We start from the raw sequence: 26,084 nt of genomic DNA, 5'->3' as shown, positions 1-26,084 counted from the left end.
CCGCGGGCGGGACGGGGCAGGACGGGGAGGCGGCGGGTAGGCAGGCAGCACCGTGTCCGGGCTCCGTTCTCGGCGTGTGTGACTGAGGCGGGGTGCGGGACTGCGAGCGGCACGGAGAGGGAGCGCTCGGCAGCGGGACCCCCGTGAGCGGAGCCTCCCTCGGTGCCCGCAGCGGGTGGTCCCGGGCAGCGGCGGCTCCAGGTCGGGGAGCCGGGCGGTGAGGAGGCTCCGGGCCGCCGGCCCCGCGGTCCGGCAGCATGAACATCCTGCTGGAGTTCTTCGTGGTGACTTTCCGAGTGCTGTGGGCGTTCGTGCTGGCCGCGGCCAAGTGGCTGGTGCGGCCCAAAGAGAAAAGTGTGGCGGGGCAGGTGTGCCTGATCACCGGGGCGGGCAGCGGCCTGGGCCGCCTCTTCGCCCTGGAGTTTGCCCGGCGCCGGGCGCTTCTGGTGCTGTGGGACATCAACACGCAGAGCAACGAGGAGACGGCGGGCATGGTGCGACACATCTACCGGGAGATAGCCGAAGAGGCGGCCGCCGCCGCCCCCGGAGGTAAGCGGCTGGGCTCCCCGCGCTGTCCCCGGCGCTCACCTGCCCGGCCCGGGGCGGAGGGAGCCGGGGCTGCGCGCCCGGCGGGTCCAGCCCGGAGCAGCGCTCACCTGCGGCGGACCCTCAGAGCGGCTCCGGGCTGGAGCCCGCCGGGCGCAGGGGTATCTGACGCCCCGACGGTGCTTTTGCCAGCCGGAGCCGGCCCTGTGTTCGCAGCGCTGAGCGCAGACCCTGCTTCGCGGAGCATCGGACTCCAGTAGCGGCTTTAAAACCTGCGGCTTTTCCTAAAACACGTAGCAGCGATAGTAAATAGCTGACTCCTGGTGTACCGCAGTGATACCAAAGTAAATAGAAGTTCTGGTGGTTTGGAATTTTATTTGCTATTTCTGCTTGAACTACTTGTTTGAATGTCAAAATGTGAGCAAGAACTTTATTGCCCCCCCTCCCCCACCCCTTCTGTTCTCTTATCTGTGTTCTTTAGTAGCTGGAGATGGAGAGAAAGATGTGCTGCCCCATTGCAACTTGCAGGTTTACACGTACACCTGTGACGTGGGCAAAAGAGAGAATGTCTACTTGACAGCTGAGAGGGTCCGCAAGGAGGTTGGCGAGGTGTCTGTCCTGGTTAACAATGCTGGTGTGGTCTCCGGGCACCATCTTCTGGAGTGTCCTGATGAGCTTATTGAGAGGACCATGATGGTTAACTGTCACGCACACTTCTGGGTAACTATAAACTTCTTTCTGCTGCCCTTTTTGGTAATTATTTTTGGGAAATGAACTGCTGTTGCTGAACTCCTATTTCCTTGAGGTTTGCACTTGTTCTTTCTCACTTGTAGGATCGCTGCTTTGGTTATTTCTGGTTTTGAACTGACTGTTCTGTTTAACAGGAATGCTGGTATTAAGATTGTTAACAAATAGTTTTAAATCAGCTGTATCCTCCTAGGATCCAGAGCTCTAAGTCCTATGGTCATTTCTGTAGCTTTGGATATTAAATCCTTTACAAGCAATAATCTCTGAATCTGCTTAAAGGTTGTTACTGTTAATGAATGGCTTCTCAGTCTTCCTCACGTACTCTTCTGCTAGCACATTAGCAGCTTTAAGATGCTGTTTTAATGATGGTCCCAATAGCAAACTTGCATGTTTCTGGAAAAAATCTTTAAAATCCCTGCTGAAAATGTTGTTTGAATTGCCTTGGAGGCAAATTGTTCTTTTTGAAGGCTGGGAGGAAAGGCGAAAAAGATTTCTCAAGAAATCAAGCCAAGAACACTTTTTCAGGAATCCTGTGTATTTGTCCTAATAGCTTTCTTTGGGGGCTGCCTGTAGAAGTTAGAAAGTCTTAACTGGTTTCTGGGATGGTATTGTTTCCACAACTAGCAGATGCTAATTAAGGAGAACAAGTATGTGGCCTTACTCTTCTTGTCCATCTAAACCTTGTTTTCCCATGTGGTTTATTTTTAGACGCATAGTGGTGTGGAGTTACATAAATTGGAGTGTTGAAGGAGGGCATGATGCACACTTGGGTTAGCATTAGCTGTCAGACTGAGACCATTGTTAGTATTAAAACTGTTCTTTGAATCCTCAAGTAAGGTTATGAAATACACTTGCATAACAATGAAAGTATTAAGCAATCTGAACATATACTTCAACTTAAACCTTCTTTGACTGATCTTACCTTTTCATAATAAAATTTTATAAAATACCCCATCTTCAAAACTTAGAAGGCCCTCCCAAGCCAAACTTTTTTAACATGGAAATGAAATGCTGTTTTATAACCCTAAAGGAGCCCCTTCAAATCTGCACTGTGAAACACTTAATGGCAGAGCACTCTCTTTCCAATGTATTATAAAGCTTGCAGAGAGTGCACAGGAGATAGTATGTTTAGAAACCCTTTTGAACTCTCAAAGTATATATTTTAAAGCAATCTGAGAGGTTCTGAGAATGCTCATGTGACTTCTTATAATTAACAGTTCTGTGTGTTCCCCTTAATAGAAGTTAAATTGGTGCTTAAGCCAATAGAGATGTGTAGTACATTTAATGTTATTGATATTGCTTAAATGTTGAATTGATAGTTTCCAAGAACTCTAAATTATGACATCACCGTGAGTTAAAATATGGGAGGATCCTAAATTCTCCAGCTGTTCTTCCTTCAGGCCTAAGTCATACACTTATTTAAAGCAGTTTTAGAGACCTTTTTAAAGCACTCTGTGTGTTCTGAATCTCTTACAGTAATAGAAAACTAAACTTAGTCTAGTATTGCTATGATTGGGTTTCCATAACAGTTCCATTCATCTCTAAATGTTAGTGTGAAGTGACTTCAAAAAAAACTCCAAGAAGGTATAGCTATGTTTGGACTGCAGAACTTGAGATTTTGGCTTAAGCTTTAAAGGAGTAGTCAACACCCTTTAGATTTAATTGAGGATCTGTTCATATGTAAACTTCCTGTAGATCCTGTGTCCTGCTTTGCTTATCCTTTTATTTTTTTTGTTGTTGGCAAAGCTCTTTTCCTTGTATTCCCCTTCATGATTCCAGAAAAGATTGGCTTGACCAATAGTGGGTGGACTTCTGTTGCAAGTAATACTACTTAATTCATAAGATGTCATCTGAATCAGCTGATTTGAAGCCAACTTTTTTGATGCAAGTCAATGCTGACTTAAATAGAACAATGTGTCTAGATGTGTGAAGTCTTATACAGCTAGTCTTTTCCGTGTCAGCTAAACTGGTGGTCCAAAAGCAAAGCTAATACTCTGGAGCATTATGTAGGCTTTTTAGTATTCTTGGAGGCTGTTTTGTCCAAAAAACTGTAAGTGGATTTTGTAAAGACATGGATCTTGCATGTAATATTGCTTCAGTACTTAAGTGTCTGTACTTTTCTGGGTTTTGGTGTATTGTGGTGTTTTTTTTTAATGTGGTTCAGGGGAAATTCTTTTTCATCCCTTGATCATTAATCAAGTCTCAATGAGTTTCTATATAAAAACTGAAAATAAGGCTCTAGTACTTGTCCCTTGAAACATTTGACATCAGATTAATTGCCTGTTCTCCATGCAGAATGCACGTGATCTGATCTTCCTTTTATGCTAGCAGCAACCATCGTAAGGCTGCCCAACTTCTGCAGTAGGCAGTGACATGAAAATCTGTCACCGTTTTGCTGTTGTGACTCCAACTGGGCTGTGTACCATATCACAAACTGGCAGTGGAGAGAGCCTTAGCAGCATGCCACAGCCTAAACAGATGCTTTCCATTTTGCTGACATGCATGATTTGTGTAATCCTTCCTATGAGTGTTCTATATAAACATGTCACCACTGCATCATGTAGCAATTTCCACAGCATAAAATCCACTGCAGTATTAAAAACCTGTTATTTCATGCTGTGATAACTTGAATGCTTCTGATATTGAAAACATAGGGACAAAATCCATTCCCGGTTTGAAATAAGCCAGCTCTGTTTTACTATAATTTGCAGATGCATAAAATTGTAGCAGGAGTGTAACACAATCTTTCCTTCCAGTCTGTTGTAAGAATAGCAACTTACTTGGCTGTACTTGTCAATTATTAGAACTGAATTTCTACAGACTAGGAAAGTTTCTTCCTATGGTGTGTCAGGATTCAAATTTTAAAAAGGCTGTCACAATATAACTTAAAGCTGTTGCTGAATCAGATTTTAGTAAATATAGGAATCAGTGGTTTTGAGAATGGCACCATATTGAATAGAACTACAAACTCTTAATTTGAGAGTCTTGTACCTATTCTAACAGTTTTTCTGGAAAAATAGGCTATTGCTGGATAAGTAGATATTAATATTGGACATCTCTATAATACCTGGGTAATTCTAGTTTTGGTCACTGAGGAAGGGGCCAGGGCAGCGTGATAAGCAGTTCTGAAATTCTGTGACATGAAGATCCTTCTGTATAACAGGTCTTCAGTATTCAGCTCTAAGAGATCTAAGTGATCAGTGTTTCCCTGTCATGTGGATACTCCAAATATTTCAGCTTAAAGCTTTCCTCCTAGAGTTCTCTTCAACTTACCATAAGGGGGAAGCAAAAGCATTCTGCTCCAGCTCTGTCATATTTAAAAAAAAAAAAAAAAAAAATCCATATAGAGAGTGACTAGGACCCAGAGTTTAAAGACTTGTGTACTGGTTTCTTTGCCTGAGTAGTTTTGTTAATTTGTTTACAGCTGCTTGATTTTTGAAGGTATGCTGGCATCTCTATAGGAATTGAAGTAATTTTTTAGAAGGCCCAACATTGGTACAGGGGAAATAAATACTTATTAGAGGGAGAAGCAGTACTCAGGTATTTAGGGCATTCATGAAAACCTCTAAAATGTAAATATACCTTGGAAAGATGGTCAATACAAAACTGCTGAATCAAATACCCCTTGATGCAGCTGCTGTACTTATCAGTCTCATTACACTGACAGGATTGCTAAAGCCTTGGAGAGACTATAGTTATCTATAAAGTATCAGCATTTATGTATTGTTGTCTTCAAGCTCCCTGGTGTTAAATAAAGCTCACTAATGCCTACAGTTTTAGTTCAAATACAGAAGTATTACACATACTGTGCATTTTCTTATTCTGAAGAAGAAAATGCAGCTTATGTTATTTGAAACTATTCTCTGCCAAGTCTTGTGGCCTGTTTGCATAATTTTTAATTTTTGCTATCAAATTTAGGATTCTAGTGCCTGTGATTAAATATAGACACAGTATGCCACTGATAGGCCACCCAGCTATATTTAGTATTTCAGATGAGTGAAGTTAGCTTTAATTGTTTTTTTTTGTTTTTAATTTCATGATGATGATGTACCCCAAGATGCACAAATTCACTTACAAAGTTTAATCTACATGTTCTTTTTTCTTTGAAAAATGAGCCAGATCAAGTTCAAACAAAATATTTGTATGTGATCCAAAAAGTATCATCAAAACTAACTTTTCTCTTGCTCAATTATTCCAACTCTATGCCACCAGTAAATTACCCTGGACAGCACATGTGTTTCATATACTGTGGTAGCATGCTGGGTAGTGAGTATGAAGGAAAAAGCAATCATACTCTTAGCTATGGAAATAGTCATATTAGTCATACTTAAAACTTCTAAGTGCTTTGTTATGCTTCTGCTGTTTATATGTTTTTGGGTTAATTTCTCAAAAAAATAGAGGGAATGTATCAAATGAGAAAATACTGTCTTCCAGATGCAGGCCCTAAAAAACTGCACTTCCTGTTTTATAAAGCACTGTACTTAGTACTAAGTTCTGGAAAATAAAGGGGTGGTTATATATTTCTGGAGTTAAAGTGGACACAATACTACTGGTTCAGAGCTTTCCTCACAGGTTTACATTATGGTCTATGAGGACTAGCATTGTGTCAAGCACAGTTTGTCAGTCACTATCATGCAGTCTTTAATTTTGTAGCTTGTATCTTGCAATTTGTGTGTATATCATAGCTTTGTAATCATGTTTTAGTTATAGTGATCACTTAAAAAAACTTTCATGTTTTTTAATTTGTTATTTTCTCTTTCTTTTTTGATGGGGACACCAACCCAAACCCTTTAATTAGGTGCCTGTATGTCTGAGATTTGACCATAGCACCAATCTTATACCGGTTTCAGAATAGTAATGGAAGAGGATAAAAATGAATCTTTTGACAATGTACTCATCTGAAGAGTCAACATGCATAATTGAGCATGTAGGGATGGGGTGGTAGGTAGGTCTTATGCAAAATGCCTCTTCATTTGCCTTGTGTGGGAATCATGAGTTTGAGCATCTATAATTGGGATTCCACAGTGCTGCCCACCAAACTGTAGTTGTTTCACATGTTTCTCAGCTCTAGTCCCTAAGGGCTATTGAGTCTGTTCTGTCCTGGTTCTTCGTTGTCTACTGTATCGTGATGATAAATAAGTAGTTACATATCAAGGAGTGTGAGAAGAATAAATTACAGCGCTCTTGGTTAGTTAGCAGCACTCAGGGCTGTGGGAAAATCATATTGAAGATTTTTTGAATGTGTTACACCAGCCTTCCTACATATACTTTCTGTGCTAGAGCATCTTCCTTGCCTGATGGAGAAAGCTGTCTTCGTTTGTTCAAATGACAGCTGAATTTGTGCATTTCCCTTCCCTCTCACTGATGATGCAAAGTGTTTGATTTTCATCCCAGTCAGCTAACAACTCTAAAATGACCTTTTATAATGTTTCCTTGAACTGCTTCAGTTACAGCTAAGCTTTTGTGGCAGCTTCTCTCAGATGTACTTTGGAATTTAATATGCTGCACTACTTGAAAGGTGCACGGATCTTAGAGTCTCAAGGAACAGAAAATATAGATTTTTTTTAGATTGTGACCCATGGATTTTTTGTTGCCTGTAGGTTGGTGTCCAAGGTGGTAGCATGAGGTGTGATCAGTCGTTTACTTCCATGCATTAAACTGTATTAAACTTGAAGAATTTAGGTGAAAACTGTAGTGTTTCCAGAAAAGCATTGTGGGAGTTCACTTAAGGAAAGGGAAAGTTGTCCTGAAGAGACCACGCCAAGGCTACTTGAAACATGTCTGAAGTATTAAGTGGCTTGCAATTCTACATCCATCTAAAATGAAGCTGGAGTTGCAGTACAGATTGCAGAGGTAAGGCATTTGGGATAATCTCACTCTTTAGTCTCCTGTGACTTTTTCTAAGGCTTGGAGACTTGTCAGCAAACTGTGTGAATGTTTTTAGGATTGCTAATCTTCTCTGAAGGCATGGTCCTGGATGAGTGACCAGTGTGATGGTTATATTCCTCCTTCTTATGGAACGCAGTAGGTCAGCTGAATAAGCAAAAACCTCTGACCTGGCTTTGGTCTGCAATTATCCAGTTACTTGTGAAGGATGTGGGGAGACAGGAAATCCTTGAATGTGATGATGGTCTTTGCCAGTGTGGTGCCTAACCTTGCTACAAGTGGAGAGAATGGCTCATCCTACGTGTCAGTGAAATACTCATCTAAAAGATCATGTGTATGCTTTTCTTGTCCTGTAGAGGTTAGGAGGGCAATGGAGTTTAAAGTGCCAGATTCTTGCATCTACAGGTAACATCCACCTTTATTTTATGAAAACCAGCTAAGTTAATGTTATGTCATTATGTTATTAACTTTCTGTAATAACCAAGTGACTGTGGCAGAACTGTAGAAGACAGCTGTGGTTGGAGAAAAGCAGTCCTAATTATGATGCAGCCAAGTGTTCTGCTGACCCAGTGTTTGCATCACTGCCTAAGACCTGTCTTAACTGATCTGTGTGGGTAAGCAATCCTTTTTGATAGCTCTCAGTGTCATCAATTACTCTGATTAGACAGGCTGAGGAAAGATGAATGTTATGTTTTCTAACACCATCTTTGTCATTTTAGCACTGCACTTCTTAAATCTTTTCTACTTTTATCCTTATCAGCTGTGAACTATTATTCTCTCCCAATGCTTCTCATGCTTTGATTTCACTTCCGGGGTTTTTATGTGGGGAGGAAAGGTTTTTGTTATGTATCTCTAGTACTAAATCTTTCCACAATTCTCTGTATGTAAAAGCCAGAGCATCAGTCACTTGATAAGCCTTGCTCCCTTTGACCTTTGAGGTTTCTGGCTATTGACACTGATGGTAAAACTGAGTTACTGATACCTCTGTCTTTTGTGGAAAATGGCAGATGTCTTTCTGCAAAGGCAAACTGAAGCTGATGTACATGTGATGATATGTTTTTACCTGTGGTCCTAGACTTCATCTGCTAGACTTCATCCTAGATTTCTTCACAAAGAAATTAGTCTTTGTCTTTCAAAATGCAGTTACGATATTGGTGAGTAGGCATACACTTTGAGATTCATAGAATCTTGGCGAGTTGAGGGTTTAGTTTGAAAGCAAGTATGTCACAAATGGGGGGAGATTTGTCTGTGCTTACACTTCTGAATGAACACTCTGTTCTTGTAAATTATATTAGTAAAATGATTTATATGTCAGTCAAATTAACACATGACATGAGTGAGTTATCACAACTGGGATGGGAGGGCATGGTAGGCCAAGGAATGCTGGAACAGCTGCAGAGCTGAGGTGGCTGACGGTGTGAGCCTTTTGAAATTCAAGTTTGTTTGGCTGTTGAATTCTGCACCTAAATGTGCCCTGGTGCTGGTTGCTTCTGCCATCTGTTTGAACTTGTGTGACAGCTTCTCCAGCGCTCCCCTTTTCAGCGGTGTTTTGAAAAAGCTCATGTGTGTTTAAAAGTAAGTTATCTGAAATTTCTGCTGATCTAGGAAGAAACTACAAGGCAGCTTAGCGGTGGCAGTCTGTCTCGTGGGACCATCCCTTGAATCTGTATCCTACCTTGCACTAGTTTTTATCTTCAGCTGATGTTTGAGTGAGCTGGTTCAGCTCACTAACTTGTCTGCAGGGCAGGGAGGAAAGCTGCTAATTTTCTTGCTCAAGTTGATTTGTATTTCTGTTTGGAGACTAGAATCACCTCTTCAGCATTTTCAGACTTAGAGTAGCCAGTGTGGGGGGAAAAGGTGAAGAAGAATAGGATAAAATCACATAGCTGAACAGGGCCTCTGTGATTATCCTAGTGAACCCTCATTTCTGGACTTTTATTTTGGGCGTAGGATTTACATCCTCTAAATAATTAAGTAGTCATAAATTACTCCAAGCTGTAGCAGATCCTCCATTGGCATAAGTCTGAATGTAACAACTTGACTTCAAAAGAGATGGCAGTATTTTAATTACAACTATTAGAAACCTACAAATAAAGGCAAGGTAGTTTTCTATACCCATCAGACAATGTTGTGTTTACAGTTTTAGCTTATTTACCTTGAAACTATGATTGTTGTTCCTACTGCGCTGTTTGACTTGTCTAGAAATCAGTTTTGCTAACACAGAATGTAGAAAAAAAACCAGGCTGGACCCATGTTTCAGCTTGTGGGACATAAGCATAGTTTCCACAGACAGGTGAAAGAAGTTTCTCTCTCTCTGAAAACTCACTCCCTAAGAAAGTGGGTAGTGGGTAGTTTGCTGATGTTTGTTTAAAGTGCCTGTGCAAGCAGAAACTTTGAAAATTGCTTTAGTTGCTGGTTTAGTCACTGTATTAGCTGGAGTCTTTTGATCATTTTATCCTTTGTTGGCTTATGAAGCAAAAATTTACCTGCTAAGACTATTTATTTTCTGCACACCCTTTTGTGGAAGGGTGGGGAGAAGTATGAAACATAAACACCTGGGTTATTAAAAATCTAAAAGCTTCATGCATTTTAAAAATGCTACTTCTTGTTCAGTGAGTTACTTCACAGGAAATCATAGTCTTTTAGGATCTTACTGTTTCCTAAAGAAATACTGAAGCTTAATCTCTATTCAACTATATCATCTTCCCTAGTTTTGTTTCCCCTATGTGGAAGGGGTAGCTTTCCTTCTAGTATTGTTTCTCTTGTGAGATACTTGGTTGTAACACAATCACTTTCCTTGTTATGAAAGAAATGGTTCAAAACAATGACTTGGGGACTGAGTTGAGCAGGATGAGTAAAGTGACTCAGCTTTCATTTGCTTGCAAGTACTCTAGCCATTTGCATTGTTACAGAGGTACTGGCCTTAAGGTATCTATAAAATGACAGTCCTTTAATGCTTAGCCACTTCTTAAAAAGCCTGCTACATAAATCATCAAACATGAATGATGACTTCATATTTTCCATAAGTAGTTCTGACAGTACTGTTCTCTAGTAATGTTTTGGAAACCTGTAGACTAAAATACCAAGTTTTACTAAATATTCCAGAAGATGACTAAGCTTATGGCAAGCTGGAGAAAAATGTGTATTTAAAAGTTGGATTGTGTTCTTGTTCACTGAACAAAATATTCTGAGCTCTTATCTAATAGTTTTTTCTAAAATGAATTTGTTATGTGGATTTTTTGCAGACTTATAGGGGCATGCTTTCATTTTTGCCAAGATTATCAAATAGCTGGCAATAAATAACCGCTCTCCAAATGGTTGGACATTTGCTGCAAACTTGTGCTAATGAAGGTGAGGGACTAATGTGTTTGTTACACTAATGTCAACATAGCTCTGAAATGCTACAAATCCTTTGACAGGGCCATTTGTCAGTATATAAACAAAGTAGAATTTCTAGTCACTTGACTTCAGCAGGGCTTAAGCCACCTTTTGTGGAAGGGAGTAGGCAAGTGTTAACTTCCTGCTTCACTTCAGTAGAACACTCTAAAGTAATTTCAAATTTGACATTTGAATAAACCTATTTTTAGGTCATCTTTACTGATATATCTGCCTGTGGAAGAATACAAGGTTGGTGCTGCTACCTACATAGACTGTAATTTAAATTCCTGAATTTGCAGGAGTGTTTCTGTGCTGTCACATCCACATTGGAGTGCTTTGTTAGTCTTGGCTATATAGAAAGCTCAAATACTGACCTGGTAGATTTGGGCATAAGGATTTGCTTTCTAAGCTACATCTTACTTTTCAGTGGCTGCCAACTGTTTAATACTTCATTTAAATTAATAGTAATTGTGGTTTGATAGCTGTGGTAGTTTGAGAGTAGAATGAGACTAATATTTTTGGAGAATAAATATCAGCTTGTCCAATAAAATGCCTTTGAGCAGGAGGGAAGAGGTCAGCTTTTGAAAGTGAGTACTTGGAAACCTTCAGTTCTCATGCTTAAATATGCCTTGCATTTGTGCTGTCTGGAGAAGTCTGCAGGTATGCATTTGTTCCACTTTGATCTAGACTTGCTTGTTTTTCAGTGTAAGGCAGACTAAATGCCTACCTGGGTTTCCAACAGCCCTCTTACTATGCCATCTTACCTTTATTATTCAGTCTCATCTTATAGATTACTTTGGCATTTACAACAAACATCATTGGCAATTTGTTTTGCACTTTTACATAGCTTAGGCAGAGATACTCTTTTTCCCTGTTCCTTGCTAGCTGTCAAGAATCCAATATGTTTGGATTGTTCTGACCAAGCTTTAAAACCACTAAAATTCAAAGTGTGAAAAGTTGTGAGGGCTCAGAATGTCCTAAAGAAGCTGGCACATAGTGAGTTACTGGAGGACTTCGGATAGCTGGGGGGACATAATTAGTTTTTAAAAACAGTATGGTACATGTATGTGCTGAACTTGGCTGAAAATGTTAATTCCACAAGAAATTCAGCTGGGTGTCCTGCACTGCTTCATTGGGCCCTCCCTCCAGCTGAACCAACTTGAGACCAAAGGAGGAGGAGGAGCAATGGAAGTAGAACAGACACTGTTTTAGAGCAGGATAATTTATTGCAGGCAAGAGCTCCTGTCAGAGAGATACATGAGAGATGTGGTAGAGGAGTTGGCATCCTTTCCAGTTAAGATTCTGTGTTGATAAACTTGAGTTAACACAGTGATGAAGAGTGCAAGGTCTCTGCTGGCTTCTGAACTTCTTCCTCTGTGAGAGGAAGAGGGAATGGGCTGTTGAGTGGAGAATCACAGAATGGCTGAGGTGGGAAGTGGCCTCTGAAGTCATCAGGTCCAACTCCCCTGCTCAAGCTGGGCCACCCAGAGCCAGCTGCCAAGGCTTGTGCACAAACAGCTTTCTAATACCTCTAAGATGGAGATTTTCACCACCTCTCTGGGCAACCTATGAGAATGTGCTTTGTTTTTCATAGCCATATGAAATCAAAGACGTGCAGACTCTGAGGGAAGAAGTCTAAATACGTAATCAGTGATTGAAGCAGTTGTGTGTACCACTGCATATATAGGAAGCACTTACATGTCAGCCAAGCAATATTGGCAAGTCCAGGTGAACATGGTTTTGTATAAATGTACAGCATTTATGGTATTGTATATATACAAGCACGTCCTCTAAAGGCAGCTAGATGTTTGCATAGAAATGACTGGTGGCATATAAACATTAGAAAGATTGGACAATTTACAGGACAAGACTGACATCTGGAGTATACATTTGTTATGCTTTGGTCTAGCGTAAATTTAAAATCATGTAAATCTAAAATCTCTAAGGAAAAAAAATTACAAAAGTTCTTGGGAGCAGGAAGGTGGAGACTGCATGCCAATAACATAAAGGCTCTGAATTCCTTTTAGTGATAACAAGAGTAGTTCAGCTCGAATACCTGAATTTCTTCATACCCAGAAACTATATAAAGTAGTGATTCCTAAACAGGAGTGAAAAGTGTTCTTAAGGAGAAATCAGGGGTACTGTTGCCTGTGTTCTATGTACCTAAACCCTTGCCCTAGGTTATGCTGCACACAAAATCTAGTCTGATGCAGAAAAGCTTTACTGAAGAGATATTGAAGTCCGATTAGCAGCAGGGTACTATAAAGCTTACAGTGACACCTTTTCCACCTTGATGCTCAAAAGGCAAGTTTCTGAAGTCAGACTTGTATTACTTAGGTAGTGTTCTTGAGTACTGAACCTACGCTTCAGATGAGAGGGAGAAAAAAATCCTATCTTCTACCCCAGTTTGGGGTAAAAATCACAGGAAATTAAGCCCTTAAAAGGAGGGTGAGACAATGTAATGATGTGATAAAGTAACAGTAATAAAAGTTTCAATTGCAATGTCCTTCCCTAAGCATTTTTCATATCCCTCTCTCTGTAGACACAGCCTTTTTCAACTAAGCCTTGTTAACAAACTATACAAAAGGCAATTTAGTCAGGCAATGTTCAGTTGCCCTAGGCATAGCATAATTAGTTCTAGTAGTAAAGAGTGGAAATCAATGATTAATGTTTGAGAGATAACTAGTGGTATTAGTTTCCTGTGTGCTTTTTTTTTGTTTGATAGTATTACTTATCTTATCTTTACTGTCTACCCATTGTAAACAGCTTTGTGGCACTAAGTTCTGATTAAAGAAACAATTTAATTCAGTTTCAGCTTTTGTCTGATAAACTCAACATGAGTTAAGTCCATGTAAAAGAGGAACCACTATGATAATTGAACTCTTCATAGGAAAACTGTTGACTATTGGCTTTGAAAACTGGAGAAATTCTGAAACTGAACCCTAAACAATACAAAACTAAACAATGTAGTAATGTAAATGTGGGCTGTAGCATACTTGTTCTTCAGTAAATGGTGTGACAGATGCTTATTCCTACTAACAAATCCACCTACAAACTTCCATAAATAAGATTTAACCTTCTTTTGTACAACTTTGGTGCTTCTCAGCTGATTTGATATGTCTGTTGATGAGTGGGGGACTTTATGTATTTAGATTGGTCATGAGGGTAGAGAATATTGCTTCCATAAATTAATAATGAATTAAAAACCAAGTGAATCAAGTAATAGCTTATGTTTTTACTAATCTAAGACTGCTTGTACTTCAGTGCAGTATTTCGTGCAGAGTTGGGAGAGAAGAAAAGTATGCTTATTTTGCTGTAAATTAAATACAGTTTTAAACTTACTGGTGTTTCTTTTAATTTGTGACTTAGGTCTTTAAGGTATTTACTTTATTTTATTACCTTTGCTTCTTAAACTGAGTAGCTTTATCTGTAGTTTCACTCTGTCTGCCAATGTAGACTATCCAAGGTATTGGGGAGTGTATGTGTGGATTTGCTTCTGTGTTACTCATCATCATTATGGACTTTTGTTTAAGTCTGTCATGTTCTTTCATGGTCTCCTGGTTGCAAGGCAATTGCAGCATTATTACTCTGCATGTATGTTAAGCATTAACTGCTGGTGCGGTTCAATATTAAAGGAATCCCCCTGGCCCCAAAACAGTGGGTTTTTATGTGAAGGACAAATAAACCTTCAGTGAGAACTTGGAGGTTGTGTTGCCTGCCAGGAGATAAATAACAAAGGGACTTCTTTTGAGATGAAATATTGGAAGGTCTAGCTTTTTTGTTCTGAATGCAGGGCCTGTGCAAGGCACGCTTGAGGACAGTCCTTGAATAGTTTCCTTTTTTTGCTTTTAACACAGCCACCTATGGAAGCTTGGGTTAAGAATGTCATGTTTATCTCCTGATCCTTTTTGCTGCCAAAGGATCTGGGTAGTCCTATAAAAAAATCTGAGAAATGTGACTTTATTTTTGAATTAATTACTCTAGGAAGACTCTGTAACTCTAACCTGTATTTCATTATCCTTTCTTGAGAATAGAAACCAAAGATCAAAAATAGTTCTAATTTCCACAGCTATTCAAATATTTACTTAGACAGTGGCTAATTATCCAGAAGGGGCCCAGCAGTTCTTGAAAACAGTCAGCAGAGACATCTGAGGTCCTTTAAAGTACAGCTTTGGTCCCTTGTGTTAGCAAGGTCAACAGTAGTTGTAGACTTCTGTGTGCCTGCTGTAGTCAGCCTGTTACTGTCAGAGCCACATCCTTTGTATTGTGTGGTCTCTCTAGTCTTCAACTCAGTGCTTGGTATTTCTATGTAGTCATAGTGCAGTTACTATTCCCACCTTAAGCTAACGTTTCAGAGTTGCTTGTAGAGGGGAATTCAGGAAGGATGTGGAGGCTGTATGGGAAAACTGAGATGGTGGTGCAAATGACAATTAATTATTCTCTTTGGAACCAAATGAAAAAGGTAGAAGGAAAGTAAATGGTTAAATGCAGACTTGCAACTTCATACTTTGGTGCCTGAGAAGGCATTTTGGATATTATGTTGCCTGACTTGGATAAATCCTTCTATGAAAGAGTTGTAGGGTATATTTTCAAGGCCTTTTCTTAAACCATTTGGTGATGACTTCCCCTGTAATCCTGTAAGCAGAGTTTTAACCTGTGTTTATAAACTGTATGTAAAGTGGCTGGCTTCTGAAATAAGATGGGCTGTATGACTGTAGCTGAAAATAACTTGAGTGTGTTTACTGATAAGCTTGCCAAAGGGGTTTTCTGCCTTTCAGGCACTTTCCTTTCCCTTTCAACATATATAGTGGTGCATTAGTGGAATACCACATAGTTTGGACAAACCTACTACAGGTAAGACTGCAGAAAAGTTAGAGGTGCTTTTTTGTCAGACCTTGGTACATTTCTTCTCAATTACTGGAATGGAACAAGAAACTGGGGCACGTGGAAATGTTTGGTTCTGTGGTGAAGCGGCCACATGCTGTCCTGCACAGGAGTAAGAGGACTTGCAGTGTGCTATGCTGTAGGCTGTGAAGAAGGGGAAGAAAAGAAGACTTGAATGACCATGCTAAGGGACAGAGAGGATATAACATGTATTTTAGATTAAAATCTTTTTTTGTCACTGTTAGTTAAATTAACAAATTAGCTTATGTGTGGCAGAAGGCTGTTATGGTCCCTGGTACCTTAGTTCCCAGAGATGTCTGGATGTGAGTCTTTGCCTAACCACACCAATTTTTCATCTTGGATTTGCCTGAATAGCTTTTAACATGAATATGAAACAATACATTTACCCAAAAGTGCACTCTTTTGTGTTGTTAGGCAGCAGCTCTGGCAGTCAGGAATAGCTGTGGCTTGGGAGAAAATGTTTTCTGTTATACCAGTACACCACTGTTGTGTATAACTAGTGATGTAAAAATTCACCTCTTTTGATGAGCCTCAAAAAAAACCATGCTCCTTACCTGAAGGAGCAGTATAGAAAATAAGCTTTGGTATATATACTTTGGCATAAAGGTATTTCAACGTTACAGTAATACAGCCTTTTTATGCCATTAAAGTAGTTTTAAAAGGCTGACTGAAGGCAGAAAGTATGAAGAAATTTACTATATTGAAAAAGAGAAACTTAAAGGACCCTGTGTGTTGGTACCTGTTTATTTCTTTCTTTGCTATGAAGGCAACCCTCTAAACATGAGGTAGCACATACTTTTCTATTTTGGTGTGCTTTCTGCGTTCAGTATCCATTGTTTTGAGCTGCATACAACTGACATTGTTTTCTGTGGACGCTTGCTTTCTTCTTTAAAAATAATTAATCCAAAATTTAATTAAAAAAATCACTTTCCCAAACGCAGTATTTCTTCATATTCTCATTTGCTGTATTTAGACTAATTTGTCTTGACATTGCAGCTGTGCTGCTCTTTGTGTTGCACAATCTTTGGAGTTTTGTTTCATTAAGAATGGAACTAAAGAATTTGGGGAAGGGGAGGGAAGAAGTGTTAGACTGTTAGAAGTTAATTTGCCGTAAACCAAAATGTTGAGAACAGATTACGAAAGCTATGAAGTGACATGTAAATGCTTGTTCAGTTTCACACTTGTGAGAAATAAGTCATTTAAGCTGTGTGCACATGAAATAGAAGTTTGGTTACAGCTACTGGGAATAGTTTGGTCTTATTGGTATATTCAAAAGCATAGAGGAAAATGCTCAGAAGATTAGAAATGGATCTCTTGGTTCCAAAAAAAACTTAAAGGCTGAACTAGTTAGAAAAACTAGCTCTACTCTGTTCACAACAGTTTTATATGTTCTGTCTATCCTAGCTAGTTTGTCTATCCAAAGTATACTGCTGGTTAGAAAATTGATGTTTTCACTATGCTTTTGGGGTTTGCTTTTTGCTTTTGTTTTTTTGTTGGGATTTTTTTTTCTTAAAAAAAAGAGGTAATTTTGGGTGAAGAAGATGCTTAACTTGCATCCTGGACTGTTCACCCTGATGCATCACAATTTCTTTCATCCTCTGTATTCTACTTACTGGTTTCTCCTCAGTGTTGAAAACTGTGGTGTGTTTGTCATGAATAAATGACCCAGCTCTGACTTTAAATACTTCTGTGTTTTGGTTAAATGTCTTCCTCTGCAGCTGTGAGAGGTAAAACTGAAGCTTCAAGGATCAAACCAAAAGGCAGATAGTTTGATTAAACCACTTGACTTGATTTGAATTATTTTGGGGGCCTGGTTCATGACCTCTAATGCCATGGACAAAACCCATCTTTTGCTTAGTGTCTTCTAATTTATTTTTTTTTTAATGGAGGATTAGCGTGTCCATGCATCACCTCAGAAGACTAATGTGGTCTGTGTACCTGTTCAGACAAACTCCAGATGGGAAGGCCACCCAGGAGGCATCTTGCCCTATGAAACTGCCACAACCAGTCAAACTCTTAACTAGTTTGTCAGCAGCACAACAAGCACACAGAAGATTTCAGGTCTGGTAGGCAGATGTAGCTGAAGCTGAAAGAAACTAGAAATAAGAAACTAGGTTGATCTGGTTTATGTAATGGGTAGAAAAACTGGGAACCAGAGTATGGAGGAAGCTGCTTTGATCAAGGAGGTGTGCCGTGCCAGAAGCTCAGTAAGAACACTGATTTATTTGGGGATTGCTTATACTACGAAAGAATAACTTCACTTTGGGATTGTTTTTCCCAGCGAGAGGAGGCTGGGAGGAGCAGTGGGCAAGCCTTTACTCTGAGCCTGGAAATGGATCCCCCGGTAGGGTGTGTCTGCCTCTGACAGTGCTTGTTTTCAAGTGCTGACTCCCAGCTGCTGCAGATGGCTGGAGGGTGGCAGCAATTGAGATGACTTTCTCTGACATCCATTTAGTGGAGATGTTGATACTGACTGCTAAGTTCTATACATGATAGTTAAGCTATCTTTATGGACTCCCTCAACTTCAGATTTTGAGTGGATTTTTGGTATAATATGCCATGACAAAATATAGGGGCTTGCTCTGAACAGGCTGTCTCAGAACACTGAGTTCTCATGCAAAGATTTCCATGAAATCCACTGTCTCTAAAGCAGAGGAGCTGTGTTTTTTTCCAATTTAGCCATAAATGGCCTTTAAGAGATTACTTATGTGAAGTGACTGTAGTTCTGCTGCTGGGAGTTGTTCAAGTCTGCACTTGAGATGCTGAAGACGTCAACCAAAAGTGTCCTCAACAAGCTGTGTTTGTCATGTGCCAATTTCATCTGGTTGAAAATGGGTTACTTTAGCTACAAGTTCTGAAAACTCAATTTTTATAATTTTTATGCTTTGAAATAACATAGTTGTATCGACTTTCTGAAATTGACTAGTCTGATTATGTTGCGTGTTTATATATATATACATATTAGTTTGAAAATTCTGTTCCTCAGCCAAGCTAAACATAGATACTTACAAGCACATAGTTATAGTTCACCTTATTAAAAACAACCAAAAAAAAAAAATGGGGAAAAAAAGCAGTGCCATAGTAAAAACGGTAGCTTGGTGCACTTGCTTGTTCATCTCTTGGAAGACAATACTGATTCATGCCTTGAAAGTGGTAGGAAAAAAAAAATTGTTTCTGCTTCTTTCCCTCCTTTCTTTCCCCCAAGATAAACTTCAAGGCCCCTTTTTTTCTGTAGTTGCTGTGGTTTGCAGCCAGAGCTTCAGTCTGCATTATCAAGCTTTCTGGCAATGTGAGGTGGCAATCAGTCATTCCAATGTGATGTGGACAGATAAGCTGAGACGTAAGTGGAAACTGCTGATGGAGCTGACAAATGTTCGGGAGTGGAGAGAATTGTTTAGCAGGACTGAGCTGGGAGCATGGGTGTCTTACAGGGATAGCACGGAGGATCAGGGTTAGCCTACATGCTGTTGGTGTTGTAGCGTGCAAGGCAGGCTGCAAATAAAGAGTACTCTGTAAAACTTCAGTGCCGTCCAAGCGAAGCCTCTTTTTCGGGTGGTGCTGCCCGATGATGACTGGGCTTTGTTGCCATGCAACATGGGAAGAGAGGCTGAAACTTTGTGTGCCTGGCACAGATTAGTTTAACAGCAAACTGAATTCTTGTCCAAGGCTCTGTGTAAGAGGTTTAGAGATCCCTGCCATGAGGAAAGGAGCAAATGCAAGGCAGCTTGCTCTCAGATTATTTTTTATAATTAGCTTTGTTATGTAGTTATGACAGAATCTAGGAGTTGTATGAATCAACAGTAGAAAAGGCAAGGAGTCAGGAGGTCTGTTAATCTTCTATCATCTGCCAGCTGTCCAGTGAAAACACTCTTTTGTGTGGTGTTAGGAGGTCTGGATTAGTCATTTAACACCTGCAGGCAAAAATGTTGTACAAGAACATGTGAAAATCATTAGAGCAAAACTGTCCTGACGTCTTTGATTGGAAAATGCAGACAGCATAAGAATGGAATTAGACGGATTCAACTGTAGTTTGCATGTCTTTTTAAGAATGCAGCTGAGAAGAGACTCAGACCAACAATTTAGCAAGTAGGAAACACTTAAGGGGCATTTGCATACTCTGAGTTGGGATACGAATTACATGGGAAGAGTAGTTTTTTGGGAGGATAAAAGATTCATGGAGTGAGTTGGAATAGATTAGTAGCTCTGTCACTAATAGATTACCATATTAACTAGGCATGTTTGTGATTAAAAAGCATTGTCTGAAGTTCTTGGGCAATTTAAAAGTCATCTCATATAGTACACTGACAACCTAAAAGCTGAAGTATTTCATAACTACACATACCATTTTACCACTGCACTGATTTTTGTTGTAAATATGGTGCTCTGCTTAATATTTATTGAAAATGGAGGAGTGTTGAGTCAGCTTCAGAAGAGATATGACAAAGATAGCTATTCTGGTAGGGGAGATCTTCCAGCACGTACCTTCAATGTGTTGCTTGAAACTTAACTTTTTTAAAGGTATTAACTCTGATTCAGGTTTTTAAAAGGAAACAAACTTTGTTATAAACAAAACATAAAAATTGGAAGTTTAAATTTAAAGTTTCATCTTGAGACTTGCTTTGGGTTTATTTTGTTTTATTTTTAAACTTCTAAGGAGTTAGTAACAAATGTCTGTCTTGTCTTTTTAACTATAGCAATAGTATGGATGCTAATAAGGATAGGGAGTAATTTAAACTAGAAGTTCACTCTATCGTAGGTAAAAAGTAACAACAGCAAAAACCATACCTGTAGTATTTAATTTAATAAAAAAGGCCTAAGGTGATAAGTTACTTGGATAAAACTAGCAATATCCAACTTAAAAACAATAATTAGAACTGATTATACTAGATAATTAGAACTGATCAATAATTGGAACTGATAATTGGTACTGGTCTCAACAGAGATGTGCTGAATGGTGTAATTAAACACTTCGCATTTCTTTTTCTGTCTAAAAATTGTGACTTCCATTTTAAGGTCAAATTATCTCCTTCTGATAACTAGTCTCTTCTGGAAAAATAAACACGTCTGAGCTCAACTGATCCTTTAACCCTTAGGATTTCTGGACATACAGTCCTTGCTGCCTTGCTCTCTGGATTCACAAACAAGTTTCAGATTTTCTGTTAGCATTTTTGACAAACTCAAATTCAAAACCTGTAAAATGATTGTATTTCTATATTCTCGATAATAAACTGAGAAATTCTGAGAACTCATTGTTAATGTAACTTGTTCATGAAGTGGTTTTTTGTATCAGTTGTTTAAATGTACTTATTTTTTTTCTTTGTAGACCACTAAAGCCTTCCTTCCCAAGATGCTGGAAATGAACCATGGACACATTGTGACGGTTGCAAGCTCCTTGGGGTTATTCAGTACTGCTGGAGTTGAGGTTTGTTAGACTATAATGAACAAAAATTTGGCACTTTTTGCCAAAGATAAGTTTTTTAATATTATCAGCTAGAGGAAATGAGGTCAAATCTTCCAAGATCTTTGGAGGTTATGGTCCTGAGTACCATATGAGCGCATGGCTCCCTGTGAGTGGGAGCCACAGGGTTTGGGCAGACATTGCATTCATTCCTTGGATGGTGGAGTTGACACTTAGAGTGAAAGCCTAGGATGAGTGGGGGTTTTAGAATGCCAAGTGATCTTTGAGTTACCTGGTGAATCTAGGAACTTGAAATGTGCCATTCAACCTAGTCATGTCAAACATTTCAGTGCTAAGCTTGAAGCCAAAGGCAAGGGGTTTCAAAAGTAATGTTTCTTCTTTTTATGAGGAAATGACTGAAAACCTTCTAGAATATATGGCTCACCTGCTTCACTAGCAGCTGGCTGAGAACTCCAGTTTGTGAGACTTTTCTGGTGCATAAAAATAGATTAGGATTGGAGCTTGTCTTGTTTTTTGAGTCATTAATACAAATGCAAGTGTGAACAAAAAGCATTGAGTTAGTGAAAATTAAGGTGTCTAAAACAATAATGCTCATATTACCCCATAAGCATAGGCTTCCTTATGTATAGGTAAGGCTTAATCCAGGACCTTAAACTGCAGTGTTTCATAACATAAATGAATGAAGATGGTTAACTTGGGGCTTTTTATAATGTTTACTGTCTTGAGAAAGCTACAAGGAATTTCCTAGACTGGGTGTGACCACCAACAGAGACGGACACATCCAACTGAAAACAACACTAAGTTCAGCAACAATTAATAATTGCATAGATAGCAGTAGCATTTGAGTTATTTGTGTATCTCATAGAAAAACTCAAATCTTGCTTGTTTCTTCTGTTGAAATGAGCCTAAAAAATAACACCTTTATGATTATTACACCTATGCCCTGCCATACCAGCTTTTTCAAATCTGACCCAAGGTAGTATTAGGTATTCTCAGTCCTTTGTTGCACCATTTATTATTAAGCAAACTGGTAATTGGAGTAACTTGTCATGTAAGCCTGCCTGATTCAAAGACTTGAATCCAGGGTAATATCCTCCTACATTCAGCTTTTCTGCTTTCATGATTCTGTGCTAATTACCTCAAAAGTAAAGTGATAAATGAGTTGATGTAATGCTCTATTCAGTGGGTGTCTTTTGTTGTTGCTTTGAAAATCTGTGCAGAGTCACCTCAGGTATGTTTGCTTTGAACATTATTCATATCCTTCCTTTTTAAGTTTCTTGTTGTTTTTTTTTTCTGCTTCATTCATTGCCAATGCAGGATTACTGTGCCAGCAAATTTGGAGCTGTAGGCTTCCATGAGTCTTTGAGCCATGAATTGAAGGCTGCTGAAAAGGACGGAATCAAAACTACTTTAGTTTGCCCTTATCTTGTAGATACAGGAATGTTTAGAGGGTGCAGGATCAGGTGAGTAGAGTTCTCCTTCTGCTCTGTGCTTGTAGTGTCATAAAAGTATTTAAAGGTAACTCAAGTGTTACCATAAAAATATTAAATGTTGTATCTGCTTTAGTATATGTTAGTGCTAGACTCTAAAAGAGACTTCCTGAATTCAGTCTTCCATCCTTTTGTACACAGACAATGCAAATTTTGAACTATTAGTCTTTGTAACTTAACAGTGAATATAAAAAAGTTCCAAAGAAATTGAGTTAATGAACTGTTCACTGGTGTCTGTGGTCCTTTATGTGCCATATTGATCTGTCTTAATCAAATGTTCCAGAAAAGAAATCGAGCCTTTCCTTCCACCCTTGAAGCCTGAATACTGTGTGAAACAGGCCATGAGAGCCATCCTTACAGACCAACCAATGATCTGCACACCTCGCCTCATGTATATGGTCACCTTCATGAAAAGGTAAGAACTGAAGTGCCAGTTATTTGGCAATGCAATCCACAAAATACTTGAGCATATCCAGCTTCTGGATACAAATACCCTCCCACCCACACAGGCCATAGGTGCCATTTTGCTGGAATTCATAAATCTCTCTTGGCTTGCATGCTTATAGGTTGCTTGCTTGGGAAGCTTCATTTAACTGAGATGCCATGTATCTATGCATCTGTTTTAACCTTCTGTATCTATCATCCTCTTGGATTCCTATTTTCTATTCAACAGACTTTTAATTTCACTCTTCAAGTTCCTCATTAGGAATGGGGCATGAGGCAGCTACCAGCAGAGGAATCTCTAGCTGCTTGTTTCTAGAACAAGTGTGTGAGAAGGCACTTCCTACCTGCAGATTCTTCAGAACTTGTGCAAACTGAAAACTGATACTTTCAGAACCAATTTTCAGAGTTTAAGTTTGGTGGAAGGCATATTTAAAGGAATTTCTTCTTTCATTCTAACACAGTACAGTTTTAGGATGAAAACTGTTTTAATCTGCAGCCAGGCTGATGTTTCAATGATGCAGGATAATGCAGGGGTGTGTCAATTCCTGTGATGCAACATCACTTGAATTCTGGTTTACGGAGAACAGCTTCACAGGTGTCTGTGTTTTGTTTTAAATCTGTAGTGTGTATGCTATATATAAAAAATATATAGCATTGTATCTTTCTGCAAGGAATGGTTGAAACTAAGCACCTTGGAGATTTTTATTCCAGTTACAAGGTGGTTATTATCTTCTGACTCAAGTGTCTCTTGGTGGACAGGCTCACCAAAAAACAGAGGCATCTTCACTGCTCACCTCTTTCCTGGAAGAGAGATGTATGTGTCTATTCTGATACCAAATGAAGGCCACTTTCAGTATATTTAAGAAATAACTCCTTCACTCAGAAGCACAGAGGGAGGGTGCCTCAGCGCTTCCTGCACAAGCAGTGCCTTACACAGCAGCAGCCACATCAAAAGCCCTTTGGGTTTTCTTGGTTCAACACTTCAGCTTCCAACAGGGAGATCAAAGCTTCTGTATAATCCATGCCCCAGGCAGCAGCCTTTAGATCAAAAGGCCCTCCAGTCACTGCACAAGCAGTACCGCTGGCACTGAAGACACCTGTACCAGTGACATCTACTTCTTGGTGTTTCAGTGGTCATTACTCCTAATGGCTGGAATTATACTGCTTGCCACTGGACAAATGCCTGCTGGTATTCCCAGGGGCTGAGGAATCCCATTTTAGTCCTTTACCAGGACTTTTTAGTACTGCACTTGAAGTAAAAACGATATTTTTTTAATCTGAGAACAAGGGGAGGATCTGTACCAGGTATCCATCACATAATCACCTCTCGGAATTTTATCTGTGAGGGGGAAGGAAATTGCTCTTTACTTTGTATCTTTCTTTTTGAGGATGGATGATTGAGTTTAGAGTATAAATCAAGGTTGTTAGACATCTGGTGATCAAAGAATGGCATTAACTAACTCTAATCCCACGTTAAAGAATATCTTAAATGTCTGATGACCTCTGCTGATGTGGCTTTTAGCAGATGCTTTGCTTTTACCAGGCCTTCTGTGGTGCCCTTGCCCCCCTCCATCCCCCTGCCTCTCTTCTTTAAACAAGCTATTACACTGCTTGTGAAGAAACAGAAAATCTGTTCTAAGATGGAAGCATGTGAATAAACAGCTTCTTTCTCCTTTCTGCTTCCGTGTGTGGTTGGAACTCTGGAATTTCAATTCTCTCTGAAAGCGTCCATGTGAAATAAAAATCCCTTAAATCTTTTAAGAAGGATCTCCAATAGGTATTACATTGTTTTTAAGAAGACCAAGTACATGTACTTACAAGTGCATGTAAGTAGAATTTTTTGTTTTATACTGTCTTCTAACAAATCTCTAACCTCTTTTTCCCAGTATTCTGCCATTTGAAGCAGTTGTATGCATGTACCGATTTTTGGGAGCAGACAAGTGTATGTATCCTTTCATCGCTCAACGGAAACAGGCTACAAACAACAATGAAGCAAAAAATGGAATTTAACAGTTTTGGATGGACTAACATTTATAGGTGAATGCAATAATGTTACTGAATTGCAAAGTGCACTTGCATCTAACAGATGCAAATGTCAACATCTTACTGTGGCATTCTCTTGGGTCCTAAACCTGTGTATTGAACTCTAAAAATCAATGGATTTTTATATACTGTAAATAAAACTGACTAGAGTACTTGGGAAATGTGATAGGTAACTCAAATGAATTTACAATGTAGCTGCCACCACTGTCCTTTAGAATATCACTGTATGTACAGTAAACTAGTCATGCTACTTGTTGTAGGGATGCACTGTGTGATCTCTCTTCCTTAGTCTGCCAAGGCTTCTAAGAGTTGTATCCAACCGGAAGATGCAATGTTTCAGAAATGGCTTGATTTTCCTTATGTTATTTAGGAAGGGAGAGAAATCTTGCAATTTTAAGCTACTGCTCGTGATCTTATAGCAAATTCAAGGACAGTTTCTGAATGCATCTCTTCATTTGTTCACCCAAGTTCTCTAAAGGACACATGGCCAAATTGTGGTGTAATTCTCTTTTGTTGCAACTGTGTGTGTTCTATTTAAACAAAGATGAAAATAAATTTGTAAATCTCTGCCAATTCAAAGGCAAATGAATGTCTTACATACTGTCAGAGCAAACTTGTACTGGGCATCTGGTTTTTTAGGAATGCAGTCAGTGATTTAATTTCACTTTTTTTCCAAGCTGACTTAATTTGAAAAATGCTCTGTTCTGTTTCCCTCTCTGTCAGAGTCCAATTTACTGTTATGGACTACATGTTTCATTTCTTCTTCCTCATTCTTCTGACAGAGTTCTCCCACCCCCCAAGGAAACTGTTATGTTAAATTCTCTAACTGGACTTGTGCCTAAAAGACAAAGCAACTCAGCTGAGATACAAACTGTTTATGTAAGTGCTGGTCATATGCCAATTATTAGCAAAGGAAAAATAGAATAATGCCTGATGCAACTCTACATTAAGAATATGAAAGGGTGTAAAGATTTTTTTGAGTTGTACTCACATAGAACAGCAGATGACTTTTACAGTATTTTTTGTAAAGCAAATAATTTTGTGCCTTGAATTTGGTAATCTGTATTAGTGAAGCATTGTAAAAGTGAGATTCTACCTCTGTATCTTAATGTATACCATCCACTTGTAAACTACTATCAGAAAAATTGTGATTACTTTTTTAGAATGTCTTGTTAAATAGTGACCAATGCCTGTGGTTATTAAAGTGAGCCACCTTTTCCTTAAAA

The 26,084-nt window shown here is 39.2% G+C and overlaps 1 protein-coding gene across 2 annotated transcripts; it reads left to right on the top strand.

Moving 5' to 3' along the window:
• RDH10 (retinol dehydrogenase 10) lies at positions 1 to 26,084 on the top strand. 2 transcript variants are annotated; one of them, XM_005517093.2, is made up of 6 exons: positions 1 to 549; positions 1,031 to 1,266; positions 20,786 to 20,884; positions 22,199 to 22,344; positions 22,655 to 22,786; positions 24,702 to 26,084. In XM_005517093.2, the coding sequence occupies exons 1-6, from the start codon at positions 258 to 260 to the stop codon at positions 24,823 to 24,825; spliced, it is 1,029 nt and encodes a 342-aa protein (XP_005517150.1). In that variant the 5' UTR covers positions 1 to 257; the 3' UTR covers positions 24,826 to 26,084. The 2 variants fall into 2 exon arrangements, with proteins under 2 accessions (XP_005517150.1, XP_005517149.1); XM_005517092.2 differs by having other exon boundaries at positions 1,028 to 1,266.

The sequence above is a fragment of the Pseudopodoces humilis genome, chromosome 1 (assembly GCF_049639895.1).
Source record: "Pseudopodoces humilis isolate 2021_Gansu_Grassland_sample_001 chromosome 1, ASM4963989v1, whole genome shotgun sequence".
Classification (NCBI taxonomy): domain Eukaryota; kingdom Metazoa; phylum Chordata; class Aves; order Passeriformes; family Paridae; genus Pseudopodoces; species Pseudopodoces humilis.
This window is presented reverse-complemented; position numbering and strand designations above follow the sequence as displayed.